Below are 14,116 nucleotides of genomic sequence, written 5' to 3'. Positions count from 1 at the left end.
TGTGTATATGAGGTGACAGGCTGTGTGTATACGGGGTGACAGGCTGTGTGTATACGAGGTGATAGACTGTGTGTATACGGGGTGACAGGCTGTGTGTATACGGGGTGACAGGCTGTGTGTATACGGGGTGACAGGCTGTGTGTATACGGGGTGACAGGCTGTGTGTATACGGGGTGACAGGCTGTGTGTATACGGGGTGACAGGCTGTGTGTATGCGAGGTGACAGGCTGTGTGTATATGAGGTGACAGGCTGTGTGTATACGAGGTGACAGGCTGTGTGTATACGAGGTGACAGACTGTGTGTATATGAGGTGACAGGCTGTGTGTATACAGGTGACAGGCTGTGTGTATACGGGGTGACAGGCTGTGTGTATACGGGGTGACAGGCTGTGTGTATACGGGGTGACAGGCTGTGTGTATACGGGGTGACAGGCTGTGTGTATACAGGTGACAGGCTGTGTGTATACGAGGTGACAGGCTGTGTGTATACGAGGTGACAGGCTGTGTGTATACGGGGTGACAGGCTGTGTGTATACGGGGTGACAGACTGTGTGTATACGGGGTGACAGGCTGTGTGTATATGAGGTGACAGGCTGTGTGTATACGGGGTGACAGGCTGTGTGTATACGAGGTGACAGGCTGTGTGTATACGGGGTGACAGGCTGTGTGTATAGGGGGTGACAGGCTGTGTGTATACGAGGTGACAGGCTGTGTGTATACGGGGTGACAGGCTGTGTGTATACGGGGTGACAGACTGTGTGTATACAGGTGACAGACTGCTGTCGTGCTAAGCTGTTCCACAGCGGCGTTTCTGAAATTCTGTGAAGGCTGCAAAATCTGACAGGCTCAGTTCTCAGTTGTTTTGTTGGAATTTACACGACACCGGCAGACAAGGGGTTACTTTCTGTATGCGTTGCGAATTGCGAAGTCTCGGAAGCATCGAGCTCTCGCGAGATGTGGCGCGCAATACATATATTACCCACAATGCCTTACTCTTCCTTTCTCTGTTCCTGACCACCATGGTGAGTGTGTGAGAGGCGCTGCTGGTCGGTTGTATCCGGTGCAATCCTCTGTGTGCTGGGCCCGTACCTCGCTCTGCTCCCGCCGGTAACACGCGTTAGGCTCCTGTGAGTATGTAGTGGGCGGTATTTCACCGGGCAGAGGGATATTTAGCTACTTTTGTACAGTTGTAACTAGGTCTGCTAGGCCAGGACCATTGGAAGCAGCTTACGCGTCATGTTGTTCCCCGTAGCCCCGTTCGGTACTACCGGTGCTCGGCGTGTAGGCTCGTCTGTACTACCTTGCCTGGGGTATCCAGATCTTAGTGCCTGGGTCCCGGGTGCTGGTTCCTCTAGTGCCAATCTAAGTGCAACTCTCCCCTGTATGACCGGCGGGTGCCTCACCCCCCCCCTGTAACCGGTAGAGCAGCTGATGTGCATATGATGAATACAATATTTGCTATCTGACTTGTGTGATTACAACTTTTTCCACCAAGATCTCTGATGCACATCTGTAGCGCGTAAGGGGCATTAGTGTGTTTGGGTTATTTCTTGTCACTATAAAGTGTTGTACAGATGGATGCCTGTCGCTGGTGTTAGGTTTATGTATGGTGTGTAGGATCTGTTTCCATTGACCCTACCGGTGTGTGTGTTGCTGGTGGTGTGTAGTTGTAGGATCTGTTTCTACTGACCCTACTAGAGTGTATATTACTGGTGTTGTCTTGGGGTGACTTCCAGTGTGTGCATGTTACTGATGGAGTGTGGTTGTAGGAATTGTTTTTAGTGATCATACCGTGTGCATATTACTGGTGGTGTGTGGGTGTAGGAATTGTTTTTAGTGATCATACCAGTGTGTGCATATTGCTGTGTGGGTGTAGGACTTGTTTCTAGTGACCATAATCTTGGGGTGACTACCAATGTGCATGTTACTGATGGAGTGTGGGTTTTTGCATATAACAAATTGTTCATGGTAATATACAGATCTGCAGTAATGCAGCTTTTGATTCTCGCTGGCATTTGAGGTTCATGCTCTGTTTTATGTCTTTCTCACAGCCTAAAGGGAAGAAGGCTAAGGGGAAGAAGGTGGCTCCGGCCCCTTCTGTTGTAAAGAAGGCTGAAGCCAAGAAGGTGGTAAACCCCCTCTTTGAGAAGCGGCCTAAGAACTATGGCATCGGTAAGTGCTGGTTTTGATTTTGTCTCCACCTATGCTGTCTCGCAGATTTGCTAGGTGTACAATTATGTGTACCAAAGTGGATTATATATTTAAACAGGATTTGTTTTGTAAATGCTTTATGAAGAAATATCTAACTTTCTATTTAAAGTGAAGGTCAATTTTGATGAATTAGTGCCCCGTTTTTAATTTTATTAAAAAAAAGAGCACTTTAAAGGGGCAGTAAACCTCAAATGTTATATAATTCTGCACATAGTGCCGAATTATATAACATTAGCCTTATCTGTATAAAACGTAATATTCCCTTTTTAATTTTAAAAAAACCCCCGGCTGTTTAAAAGGCCCGCTCTCTGCTGAGCGGGTCTTTTTTTTTTTTTTCACGCAGCGCATCGGGCCAGCTGTATAGTCACAGCCCGGCCTGACCGCGCCATAACACAAAGTGCAGCTTGCTCCTGCTCTGTCTTATGGCTTATAAATATTGCATTCTAAGAGAACAAATTAGATTAGAGAAGTAGATTGTAAAATTGTTAAATATTGCACGTTTCTGAATCATGCAAGTTAAATTTTGACTTTACTGTCCCTTTAATGCTATTGCTCCCCTTCAAATCTTGATACACAGAATCAACCCATACTATGTTTTTAAGAATCTCACTAAATAGATGATTGATTGGAGTGTAGTAGATCTGCACATGGATCTAACTGAGAAGGGCAAGCATTAAAAATTATATGTATTAAGGGACCACTAAATACAGTAGATTTACAGAATCAACAAATGCTTAACAAGACAATGCAATAGCACTTAGTCAACTTCAAATGAGTCGTGGATTTTATTCTGACACATTTCAGTAGTCTATTTCCACTCCCCCTGTATCATGTGACTTGTCAGCCAATCACAAATGCATATACAGTGGATATAAAAAGTCTACACACCCCTTTTAAAATGTCAGGTTTCTGTGATGTAAAAAAATGAGACAAAGATTAATCATTTCAGAACCTTTTCCACCTTTAATGTGACCTATAAACTGTACAACTCAATTGAAAAACAAACTGAAATCTTTTAGGTAAAGGAAACTAAAATAATATGGTTGCATAAGTGTGAACACCCTTAAACTAATACTTTTTTTGAAGCCCCTTTTGGTTTTATTACAGCACTCAGTCTTTTGGGGTATGAGTTTTTCAGCATGGCACATTTTGACTTGGCAAGATTTGCCCACTCTTTGCAAAAACACTCTAAATCTGTCAAAATGTGAGGGCATCTCCTGTGCACAGCCCTCTTCAGATCACCCCACAGGTTTTGAATTGGATTCAGGTCTGGGCTCTGGCTGGGCCATCCCAAAACTTGAATCTTCTGGTGAAGCCATTCCTTTGTTGATTTGGATGTATGCTTTGGGTCGTTGTCATGCTGAAAGATGAAGTTCCTCTTCATGTTCAGCTTTCTAGCAGAAGCCTGAAGGTTTTGTGCCAATATTGTCTGGTATTTGGAACTGTTCATTATTCCCTCTACCTTGACTAAGGCCCCAGTTCCAGCTGAACAAAAACAGCCCCAAAGCATAATGCTGACACCACCATGCTTCACTGTGGGTATGGTGTTCTTTTGGTGATATGCAGTGTTGTTTTTGTGCCAAACATATCTTTTGTAATTGTGGCCAAAAAGTTAAACTTTGTTTTCATCAGACCAGAACACCTTTTGCAACATGCTTTTGGGAAACTTCAGATGTGTTTTTGCAAAATTTACCCGGGCTTGGATTTTTTTTTTGTAAGAAAAGTCTTCCATCTTGCCACTCTATCCCATAGCCCAGACATATGAAGAATAAGGGAGATTGTTGTCACATGTACCCCACAGCCAGTACTTGCCAGATATTCCTGCAGCTCCCTTAATGTTGCTGTAGGCTTCTTGGCAGCCTCCCAGACCATTTTTTATTTCGTCTTTTCGTCAATTTTGGAGGGACATCCAGTTCTTGTCACTGTTGCACTATACTTTCTTCACTTGACTGTTCCATGGTATATCTAATGCCTTGGAAATTCTTTTGTACCCTTCTCCTGACTGATACCTTTTTAACAATGAGATCCCTCTGATGCTTTAGAAGCTCTCTGTGGACCATGGCTTTTGCTGTAGGATGCGACTAACAAAATGTCAGGAAAGACCTACTAGAACAGCTGAACTTTATTTGGAGTTAACCAGAGGCATTTTAAATGACAGATGTGTACTGACTCCTATTTAACATGATCTTTAATGTGATTGCTTAATTCTGAACACGGCTACATCCCGTTATAAAAGAATGTTCACACTTATGCAACCATATTTTATTTTTGTATTTTCCTTTTACCTAAAAGATTTCAGTTTGTTTTTCAATTGAGTTGTACAGTGTATAGGTCACATTAAAGGTGGAAAAGTTCTGAAATGATTTCTTTGTCATTTTTTTACATCATAGAAACCTGGCATTTTAACAGGGGTGTGTAGACTTTTTATATCCACTGTACATATATTCTGTGAATTCTTGCACATGCTCAGTGGGAGCTGGTGACTCAAGTGTAAATATTAAGACTGCACATTTTTGTTAATGTAAGTAAATTGGAATTGTGTTCAAAATTGCCTGCTGAGTCAAGTTTAATTTTGACTTTAGTTTTCCTTTAAATAAATTAAGGTAATGTTTGTTTTTCTTTAGTTAAATAAAACTATTTAAATTGCATTGTACTCAACATGTACATCGCCGGTAGTTAAGGGTTTCCTTCTTTAATAGTGTGGGATTGCGCTATTATACCCTGCCTTCTGGTCACTGGAAATGGCAGTCTCATCGCCAGCTATTAGTAATGAAAACCCCATGGATAGACCAACGATGTACAGGGTATGTTGATGGTCCTTAAGGGGTTAATGTAATCCTTTTTCTACCTCAATAAAATAAGTTGAAAGATTGATGAAATATGAATGATTTATCTCTTAAACAGTTCACCTTATAATTTGTTTAATTTTCATTATTTATGCTAATGTATACCATATCAGTCATCTGATATGCCTGGGAAAAATCTCAATTCTCAAAATAAAAAACCTGATTTAAATCTTACTGACTAGGTGGGGATCCAAATGCGCCAATCTATATAGCACATGTATCCTAAAGCAGATCTGTCAGGTGCTCAGTAATGTAACTTAGGTTTCTTATAGGTGGCAAGAGTCCACAAGCTAGTTACTGATGGGATATACATTCCTACCAAAACCTCAAATGCCTATAAATACACCTCCCACCTCACTTGTACCTCAGTTTTAAAAACTTTGCGTCCTTAGTTGGTGCAGCATGATGTGCTTGATATAAATGGCATAGATATAAATTTGCAGAAACACCACTTTTTTATTTTTTCAAATTTTAGTTTTTTGAAGTTATATCTCAAACTGAACCTGCCTGTTACTATAGGATTTGAGCTGCATGAACACATCTACCAAAGCTAAGTGTGTTGTAAAAAAGTGGATCTAAATTCTTCAGCTCAATTATGTGGCTCTTGTTTTGACAATTTGTTAATGCTGTACATGAGTACAGATGCACCCACTGTTAATCTGTCTAATGTACATAACATTCCTGCAGAAATTAGTTTATTGCTTCAGCTATAGAGAAGGCAATGACTGCTATTCCTTCAAATACACGTAAAGGGGTTTTGCAACATTTTCATAGACCTAGTGAATTAAAGGGCCATTATACACTTTCTTTGCATAAATGTTTTGTAGATCTATTTATAAAGCCCATAAAGTTTGGTTTTTTAAAAATGTATAATTGTGCTTATTTTTAAATAACATTGCTCTGATTTTCAGACTCCTAACCAAGCCACAAAGTTTTATGAGAATAGTCAGCTACCTTCAGCTTGCTCCTGTTTGTGTAAAGGGTCTTTTAATATGCAAAAGGGGGAGGGGGGAGTGTCTTATTTCCCACTTGCAGTGGGCTTTCCAGCTACCTTTTCAAGAGCTAAACTGAAAGCTTCTAAGTACGTTTTTAAACCATTTTATACTGGATTTTTATATCTGTATCTGCATCTTATTCTTTATAGTAGTGTCTATTACTTGCAATTATATGAAAATGAGTGTATACTGTCCCTTTAAGTTCTGACCTTCAGCATACTGATGTATCCTCTACTGATGGGGTTTCCCCTGATTCAGAGGATGCCACATCAGACAGATATAGACAAATCTTCATTTTATGTAAGCTAAAGTATATTCATTCTCTCAAAGGAAGTTTTGTTTACTTTGGGTATTGAGTCTAAACTTCCTGAAGATAAAGCTAGTAACTGTTTAAACTCTATATTTAAGACATTACTCCTGAAGTATTACCTATTCCATACGCTATCTCTAATGTGATTGCTAAAGAATGGTCTAAGCATGGTACCTTTTTAACCCTTTTAGGTTTAAGAAATTGTATAATTTACCTGTAGCCCATTTAGAACTTTGGGAAACCGTTAAGTTTATGGGACATTTTCCACTCTTGCCAAATGTACTACTATTCCTATGGAAGACAGTGATTTTAAGGATCTTTTAGATAGGAAGCTTGAATCTTATCTAAGGTCATATATTCATACTGGCTATATTTAGTTCTTATCTCTGATGCTGCTGCTTCTACTTTTTGGTTGGACAGTTTAGCACAGCAGTTTTCTTCAGATTCTGAATTATCGAACACTGTTTTACTTCAAATATAGCATCACAAATAAAATTATTTGCATGTTGATGGTATGAAGAACAATGTCAAATCCATGTCTTTAGCCATCCTAACTAGAAGAGCTCTGTGGCTTAAATCTTGGAATACTGACATGGTGTTGAAAACTAGATTATCTCTTTTCAAGGTAAAAATCTTTTTGGTTCACAACTAGATTCTATTATCTGGGGGTAAGGGAGTTTTTCTGCCCCAAGACAAGAAATCTAAGGGTAAATTTTAAAGCTCCCAATCGTTTGTTTTTTTTTTTTGTCAGAATAGAGAACAGAAAACAACTCCTTCCCCGAAGGCCTCTGGCTTTAATTTGAGACCATCTCTGAATTGGAATAAATCCAACCCTTAGAAGAAAACAAATCCTGCCCCTAAACCTACATGAATTTGCGGCCCTCAAGCCAGTTCTTCTGGTAGGGGGCAGACTAAAGCTATTTCTAAGCGTTTGGACAGATTCTGTCCAAAATAAGTGGATTCAGAATATTTCTCAGGGGTATTGAATAGGATTCAGGATAAGACCTCCCTTGGGAAGATTCTTTCTTACCCATGTACCAAAAAACCCACTAAAAGCTCAAGACTTTCTGGGGTAACTGTCCTAGTTCCACAGCAGGAACAAGAATTGGGTTTTTATTCAAATCTATTCATTGTACCAAAGAAGGAAACTTCTTAAAGACCAATTTTGGATCTGAAAACTTTAAATTGTTTTGTAAGAGTCACAACTTTCAAGATGTTGACTAAGGACTATTCTTCCTTTTGTTCAGCAAGGTCACTTCATGTCCACAATAGACTTGCAGGATGCTTACCTTCACATTTAGATTCATCCAGATCACTATCTATTTTTTATATTCTTTACTAAACAAGCATTAGTTGCTTTTCTGTTTGGCCTTGCAACAACACCAATAATCTCAAAAGTTCTTGGTGCCCTATCTGTAATCAGAGAGCAAGGTATTGCAGAGTTTCCTTATTAGGACGATATCTTTGTACTAGCTCAATCCTTTTTTCATTTAGCAGAATCTCACATGAAACAACTTCTGTTTCTTCAAAGACATGGTTGGAGGATCAACATACCAAAGTTTCTTGATTCCTCAGACAAAGGTCATCTTTTTAGGTTTCCAGATAGATTCAGTGTCTGACTCTATCCTTAACAGAAGAGTCGTTTGAAGGTTTAGACAAACTGAAACAAATCTGTCTCTCATTCCTTTCAGTGGCTATGTGTATGGAAGTTTTAGGTCTTGTGATTGCAGCATCCCTTTTGTTCATTTTTCATATGAGACCTCTACAGCTTTCCATGTTGCACCAATGGTGCAAGGATTATACTTAAATCCAAACACTCAACTCTCTGACTTGTTGGTTAAACGTCACCTTATTATTCAAGGGGCCTCCTTTGTTTGTCCTACCTGGACTGTGATCACAACAGATGCAAGTCTCACAGGTTGGGGAGCTGTTTGAGGGTCTCTGACAGCACACTGTTTAGAATCCTCGAGAGGTGAGGTTACTAATAAATATCTTAGAACTCTGTGCTATTTTCAGAGTTCTTCAGGCTTGGCCTCTATTAAAGAGATAATCGTATATTTGGTTTCAAACAATGTCACAACAGTGGCATATGTCGGGGGGGCGACAAAGTTTGAAGGCATGGAAATTGAACGCTTTGTCCTTAATCAGAGACAGAGAAACCCCTATGACTAACACTGATACAGCCTGTTTCGAGGAAAATATATCACAAGGTTTGGAAAACCTATATTTCGTAGTTTTCCGCTCATGATTATTCTTAGCATTTTTTTAGAATTCATAGGATTCTACAGTTTCTTCAGGATGGTTTGGATAAAGGTTTGTCTGCCAGTACTTTTGAAAGGACAAATCACTGCTCTTTTGGTTTTATTTCAGATTGCTAATCTTCCTGATCAGTTTCGTACAGGCTTTGACTACTATCAAACATGTTATTAAATATCTCTCCTATCTCTCTAAATTTGGTATTAGACTTTTCTGGGTCCTCCTTTTGAGCCTATGCATTCTTTGGACCTTAAACTACTTTCTTGGAAAAGTGTTATTTATCTTGACTAGCTCTTCTGCTAGAAGAGTTTCTGAATTGTCTGCTCTTGCGAGTCTCATCTGATTTTCTATCAAGATAAAGCTGTTTTACAGGCTTAGACTTCACAAGTTTAGGCTAAATTTAAATTAACAACTTTAATAGAGAAATGTATTAATCCTTAATTCCTAAGAATACTCTTGAAAGGTCTTTACATGTTTTGGATGTGGTAAGAGCTTTGAAATATTTTGAGGCTACTAAAGATTTCAGAAAGACTTCTAGTCAATTTTTTTTTTTCTGTTTCCAGAAAAGGTCAAAGCCTCTGCCATTTCTTTGGAGGTGTGGCAGTCTCCACCTCAAAGAATAACAGCTCACTATTTTTTTTTTTTTTTGTGTGTGTAATTCACATTTATCACCTCACTAACTTAGTATGTTAAACTGTGGTATGATTGAGATGGGAGTTGTATTCATAGGCGTTTGAGATTTGGGAAACTTTGCCCCTCCTGGTAGGAATGTATATCCCATTAGTAACTAGCTTGTGGACTCTCGCCACCATGAAAGATTAATTTATCAGGTAAGTTCTTTGGTTTTCACATGTATCAGCACTTGTATTGTTACCCTGTTAAAGTGATGTTAAACTTTCACTTTGTATAAACTGATCTGGAATGTTACTGATATTCGTCAGATGTAATGAAGATGTGCTATAACTTTAGTATACTGCTAAAATTCAAATACCCCACACTCCTGCTGCCACCTTCAAAACTTTGTTTGAAAAATTCTCCAATCCGCACTCTAGTCGCAACAAAAGTGCAGTGCTAATTGGAGAATTTCTAACTGTTCAAAAATACTTATGAAGTGGGCGGCCATAGCCTGCACTTTTAATATTGCATAGCTAGGTTAAATAGTTACAGCACATTTTCATTGCAACTGATGAATTAAGAGTTTACCGTTTAACTTTTTCCTGAACACTTGCATTAATATTGCTAAAGCAAATGGATTGCTAGTTATATAGTTGGCAAATGAACCTGCACATACTCTTGTATAGAAGGATTTGCTAGCTCATGCCCAGATTATGGTTGCCTACCATGACTGCTTATGCACATCTGTACACATGGTCCCATCTAATATATGCAAGCTTTCCTGGGCACCATGTTGGTTACTTTATCATAAAGCAGAGCTGTTATGCTCTGTAGGACGTAAAGGGGCAGGGTACTATAAAATTGGTTACTCAATGTGTTTAAAAATATTTGTTAAACCAGCTGCAGTTTCCGATGTATGGGAAATTGCACCTTTCAGGTATAATTTTGTATATGGCTTAGCTGTTACTGCTAATGAAACCGCAACCCAATAAAATGGGTTGAGCGAACAGGGAAAGCAGACTTCACCTTTTCTATTTACACAAGTCCTCACTTTTTTGTGGTTTTGTTTACAAAGGCCCACATTTGGAGAGAGAAATGAATGTTTTAGTACCTCTCGGACACCAACTGATCTAAATATTCTTTACAGTTTTGGTTTTGTAACCAGAACTTTAATGCTCAGTATGGGTGGGGAAGCATTAGGAAATATAAGCGGTTTCAAATGAGGAAATAAGTGAGCTATTTGTAAACCATATAATACTCAGTACATAAACTGTATCGTTGGAAAAAATTACAGGAGAGACATTGGTGTACACTGTCCCTTTAATACTGAGTTATGTGTTAAAGGGCTTGAGGCATTATACTAGACCCTGTAGTCATGTATTTCTCACACCAGTAACTGTCATGGTATTTCTAATCTATTTTCTGGTTCTTATAACAGGTCAGGATATTCAGCCCAAGAGGGATCTGACCCGATTTGTCAAATGGCCCCGTTATATTCGCCTCCAGCGCCAAAGGGCCATTCTATACAAACGCCTGAAGGTCCCACCTGCAATCAACCAGTTCACCCAGGCTCTGGACCGTCAGACAGGTGCGCTTACAAAATGGCAGGGAAGAAGCATGGAAAAGATTAAGCTATTTCAATATAAACTCAATATTTCGTTCTTTCCTGTAATTTTAATACTGAATATTGTGGGCTTTCCAATTCATGTCAAACATGGAAGTTCAGGCAGCTATATTAAAGTTATTGGTTGAACACTCTAGTAAGCCATTTATAATTCCTAATTGGCCTCAGCAGAAAAGCTAACCTAAGTTGCAATATGGCAGCACCCACTGCTTTATGGACTTTAGAATGTTAGCTCAAATATTGAGAAAATAAAATTCAAGCAATAGTTTAGTGTTTAATCTCCCTTTAAATATGTGGCACATAGTGAGATTAGAACACTTAGTACCTTGAAATGCTTTATGCCCTTTTTTGCAAACTCCTGGGAACCTTATATAGGAAGCTTTCTGGAAGCACTGGTCTCTGTGCAAGTGATGACAGTAATATTTGCTATCTGAGTAGGTGATTACATTCCCACCAAGATCGCTGATGCACAGTGACGTGTGTGTATAAACACAGCAGGTGATGCTGAGTACAAGTGAATAACTTCTCACCATTCCCTCCAGCCACTCAGCTGTTCAAGCTGGCTCACAAATACAGACCTGAAACCAAGCAGGAGAAGAAGAAAAGGTTGCTGGCCCGTGCGGAGCAGAAAGCTGCCGGCAAAGGGGATGTTCCTACAAAGAGACCCCCGGTCGTCAGAGCAGGTAATGTCAGGCTCTAAGTAATGAGTGTGCTAAAGTACAATTGTGCTATTGCAGTGATGTATGAATTTCTTCACCTGAATCAGATGTGTAGATCAAAACACGAGCTTTTTAACCCTGAGCAATGTCAGCTCCCCTGTTCTGTCATACATGTGTAAGGAACAGAACTAATCTGCCTCTGGCTTCACAGGTGTCAACACAGTCACTACACTGGTAGAAAACAAGAAGGCACAGCTTGTGGTGATCGCTCACGATGTGGATCCTATCGAGGTGAGTTTACAAACTACGTGTAAAGGGGTTTGGCTTTTTAGGGATGGCAGTCTAGTTTGTCATTGGTGCCTGGTCCCGCAGACTGCAGTGATGCACATGAATTTCTTCACCTGACAATAAATGAAGTCTTAATCTGAGCTTTTTAACACTGAGCAGCTGCGGCAGTTAGACTTAACACAGGTGATGCTAGCATTAAACAAGAGTAACCTGCATCCCTTTGTTGCAGCTGGTTGTGTTCCTGCCTGCGCTCTGCCGTAAGATGGGTGTCCCCTACTGCATTGTAAAGGGCAAGGCCAGACTGGGGCGTCTGGTGCACAGGAAGACCTGCACAAGCGTTGCCTTTACACAGGTTAACCCGTGAGTATCTGTTTAATGTGAAGATAAATCGCATGTCTAAATGTGCTCCTGTGACCTTCTCAGCTGTGATGAGCATAGAATTTATTCACCTGAATGACCGTGTGGTACTCAGAGCTTTTTAACCCTGAGCAGTGAAGGTTCAGCAGCGTGGCAAGTCCTACAGCTATGTATTGTCTCACCGGATACTAATTCTGATGTCCCTCCCACAGTGAGGACAAGGGCGCACTCGCCAAGCTGGTGGAAGCCGTCAAGACCAATTACAACGACAGATATGATGAGGTGAGATGCTGATACATTACTCTTAATGTGTTGTGCTAACAAATATGAGCCTGTTTTGGGGGTGGGGCTAAGCCAGATAAAATATTTCCTGTGTCCAGTGCTCACTAGTGTGTGTTGCTGGGGACAGCTCTTATGGATTTGCGTCTGCTAGTGTGGCACCGTATACTTGCACACCACTTGTAGGCAGTGCCAGGATGTAGTCACAGTCCATGCTTTAAGGTCTACCATAACACTACAATATTTTTGGGGATTTTTCTTTGTTTTCTGATGAGCTTTAAGTTGGGTCTTGTGTAAACAACCCTGAAGGTGTCTGCTAGGATGCCCCTTCAGTGCTCAGATTGTTGAGGTCCTGCTGTGATCTGGAGGCTTTATCTCTTTATGCTGTTTGGCAACTAATACAGCTGCCTTCTGCTGTAGTTTTTTTACATATTAAATGTCATTGTGTGAGGGCTTATTGTGATGTGACTCCCTCTTGTTTTCTAGATCCGTCGTCACTGGGGCGGTGGTATCCTGGGTCCCAAATCTGTTGCAAGAATTGCCAAGCTGGAGAAAGCAAAAGCTAAAGAGCTGGCCACCAAGCTGGGCTAACTGTACTGTGCGTTGTGTTCTGTACATAAAAAATAAAAATCTAAAAGTCCTGACTTCTGTGCTGTCTAATAGTGTTGGATGAGACTGTCACAGGCCTTACTGTGGGACTCCAATTGGAGTTGTGCTTTTTGTTTAAATATGCAGTTGTAACTGGCGCAACTCGCCAATAAGTAGAAAAAGGAAGCAGAGGAGCTCTCCAATAATGCAAAAAGTCATCTCCTTATAGAAAAGCCCCCCAAAAAAAGTTTATTTACTTAAAGGTATAGTAAACCCCAACATTTTCTTTGATTCAGATAAAACATAAAATTTTAAACTTTCCAATTTGATTCTATTAAATTTTCTACATTCTTTTATCCATTGCTGAAGTGAACAGCATTGCACTACTGACAGGAAGCTGAAAATATCTATTTAGCCAATCACAAGAGACAAATGTGTGCAGGCACCAATTGGCAGCAGCTTCCACTAGTGTATATGAGTGTTCATTTTTTTAACAAGGGATACTAAGAATGAAGCACATTTGAAAATAGAAGTGAATTTAAGTGTCTTAAAATTACATGCTCTATCTGAATCTGTTTTATTTTGACTTTCCTATCCCTTTAACAATGGTGCCTCTAATCTATATTATATATCCAAAAGCTTGTTTGGGCCCCTATTTCACATGGATATCCTTGATTTAGGTGATACGGAATGAGCAGTAGTCATTGGACAATTTAACAGTATTTACTTTAAGGGATACTGAAATCAAATGTTAACTCATGATTCAGATAGAGCATGCAATTTTAAATGGACACTGAACCCAAATATTTTCTTTCGCAATTCAGAAAGAGCATGCAACTTTCTAATTTACTCATATAAATTTTCATCGTTCTCTTGCTATCTTTATTTGAGGCATCTAAGCTTTTTTTTTGTTCAAAACTTGGACAGCACTTTTTTATTGGATGAATATATCCACCAATCGGCAAGGACAACCCAGGTTGTAAACCAAAAATGGGTCGGCATCTAAACTTTCTTGCATTTCAAATACCAAGAGAATGAAGAAAATTTGATAATAGGAGTACATTAGAAAGTTGCTTAAAATGTTATGC

General features: G+C 39.8%; 1 protein-coding gene and 5 non-coding genes across 6 annotated transcripts; all 6 read left to right on the top strand.

Annotated features, from left to right (window-relative positions):
• The first annotated feature begins 893 nt into the window (after nt 1-893).
• RPL7A (ribosomal protein L7a) lies at nt 894-13,084 on the top strand. Its single transcript, XM_053691373.1, has 8 exons — nt 894-1,022; nt 2,052-2,172; nt 10,672-10,821; nt 11,400-11,540; nt 11,728-11,807; nt 12,034-12,164; nt 12,374-12,443; nt 12,927-13,084. The coding sequence occupies exons 1-8, from the start codon at nt 909-911 to the stop codon at nt 13,029-13,031; spliced, it is 912 nt and encodes a 303-aa protein (XP_053547348.1). The 5' UTR covers nt 894-908; the 3' UTR covers nt 13,032-13,084.
• On the top strand, nt 1,435-1,507 carry LOC128639303 (small nucleolar RNA SNORD24). The gene has a single exon (XR_008399168.1). It is a non-coding gene; the product is annotated as a small nucleolar RNA SNORD24 (small nucleolar RNA).
• On the top strand, nt 11,260-11,327 carry LOC128639304 (small nucleolar RNA SNORD24). Its single transcript, XR_008399169.1, has one exon. It is a non-coding gene; the product is annotated as a small nucleolar RNA SNORD24 (small nucleolar RNA).
• On the top strand, nt 11,589-11,663 carry LOC128639298 (small nucleolar RNA SNORD36). Its single transcript, XR_008399165.1, has one exon. It is a non-coding gene; the product is annotated as a small nucleolar RNA SNORD36 (small nucleolar RNA).
• LOC128639299 (small nucleolar RNA SNORD36) lies at nt 11,890-11,964 on the top strand. Its single transcript, XR_008399166.1, has one exon. It is a non-coding gene; the product is annotated as a small nucleolar RNA SNORD36 (small nucleolar RNA).
• On the top strand, nt 12,225-12,297 carry LOC128639300 (small nucleolar RNA SNORD36). The gene has a single exon (XR_008399167.1). It is a non-coding gene; the product is annotated as a small nucleolar RNA SNORD36 (small nucleolar RNA).
• Nucleotides 13,085-14,116: the final 1,032 nt, after the last annotated feature.

The sequence above is a fragment of the Bombina bombina genome, chromosome 8 (assembly GCF_027579735.1).
Source record: "Bombina bombina isolate aBomBom1 chromosome 8, aBomBom1.pri, whole genome shotgun sequence".
Lineage (NCBI taxonomy): Eukaryota > Metazoa > Chordata > Amphibia > Anura > Bombinatoridae > Bombina > Bombina bombina.
The sequence above is the reverse complement of the archived record's forward strand: the minus strand, read 5'-3'. Positions and strand labels throughout refer to the sequence as shown.

Bases quoted from the DNA above. Each gene is read 5' to 3' on its own strand.
- RPL7A (XM_053691373.1), top strand. From the start codon at position 909: ATGCGTTGCGAATTGCGAAGTCTCGGAAGCATCGAGCTCTCGCGAGAT. The intron at 11,808-12,033 runs GTGAGTTTACAA...CCTTTGTTGCAG, and splicing joins ACGATGTGGATCCTATCGAG to CTGGTTGTGTTCCTGCCTGC. The intron at 12,444-12,926 runs GTGAGATGCTGA...CTTGTTTTCTAG, and splicing joins ACAACGACAGATATGATGAG to ATCCGTCGTCACTGGGGCGG.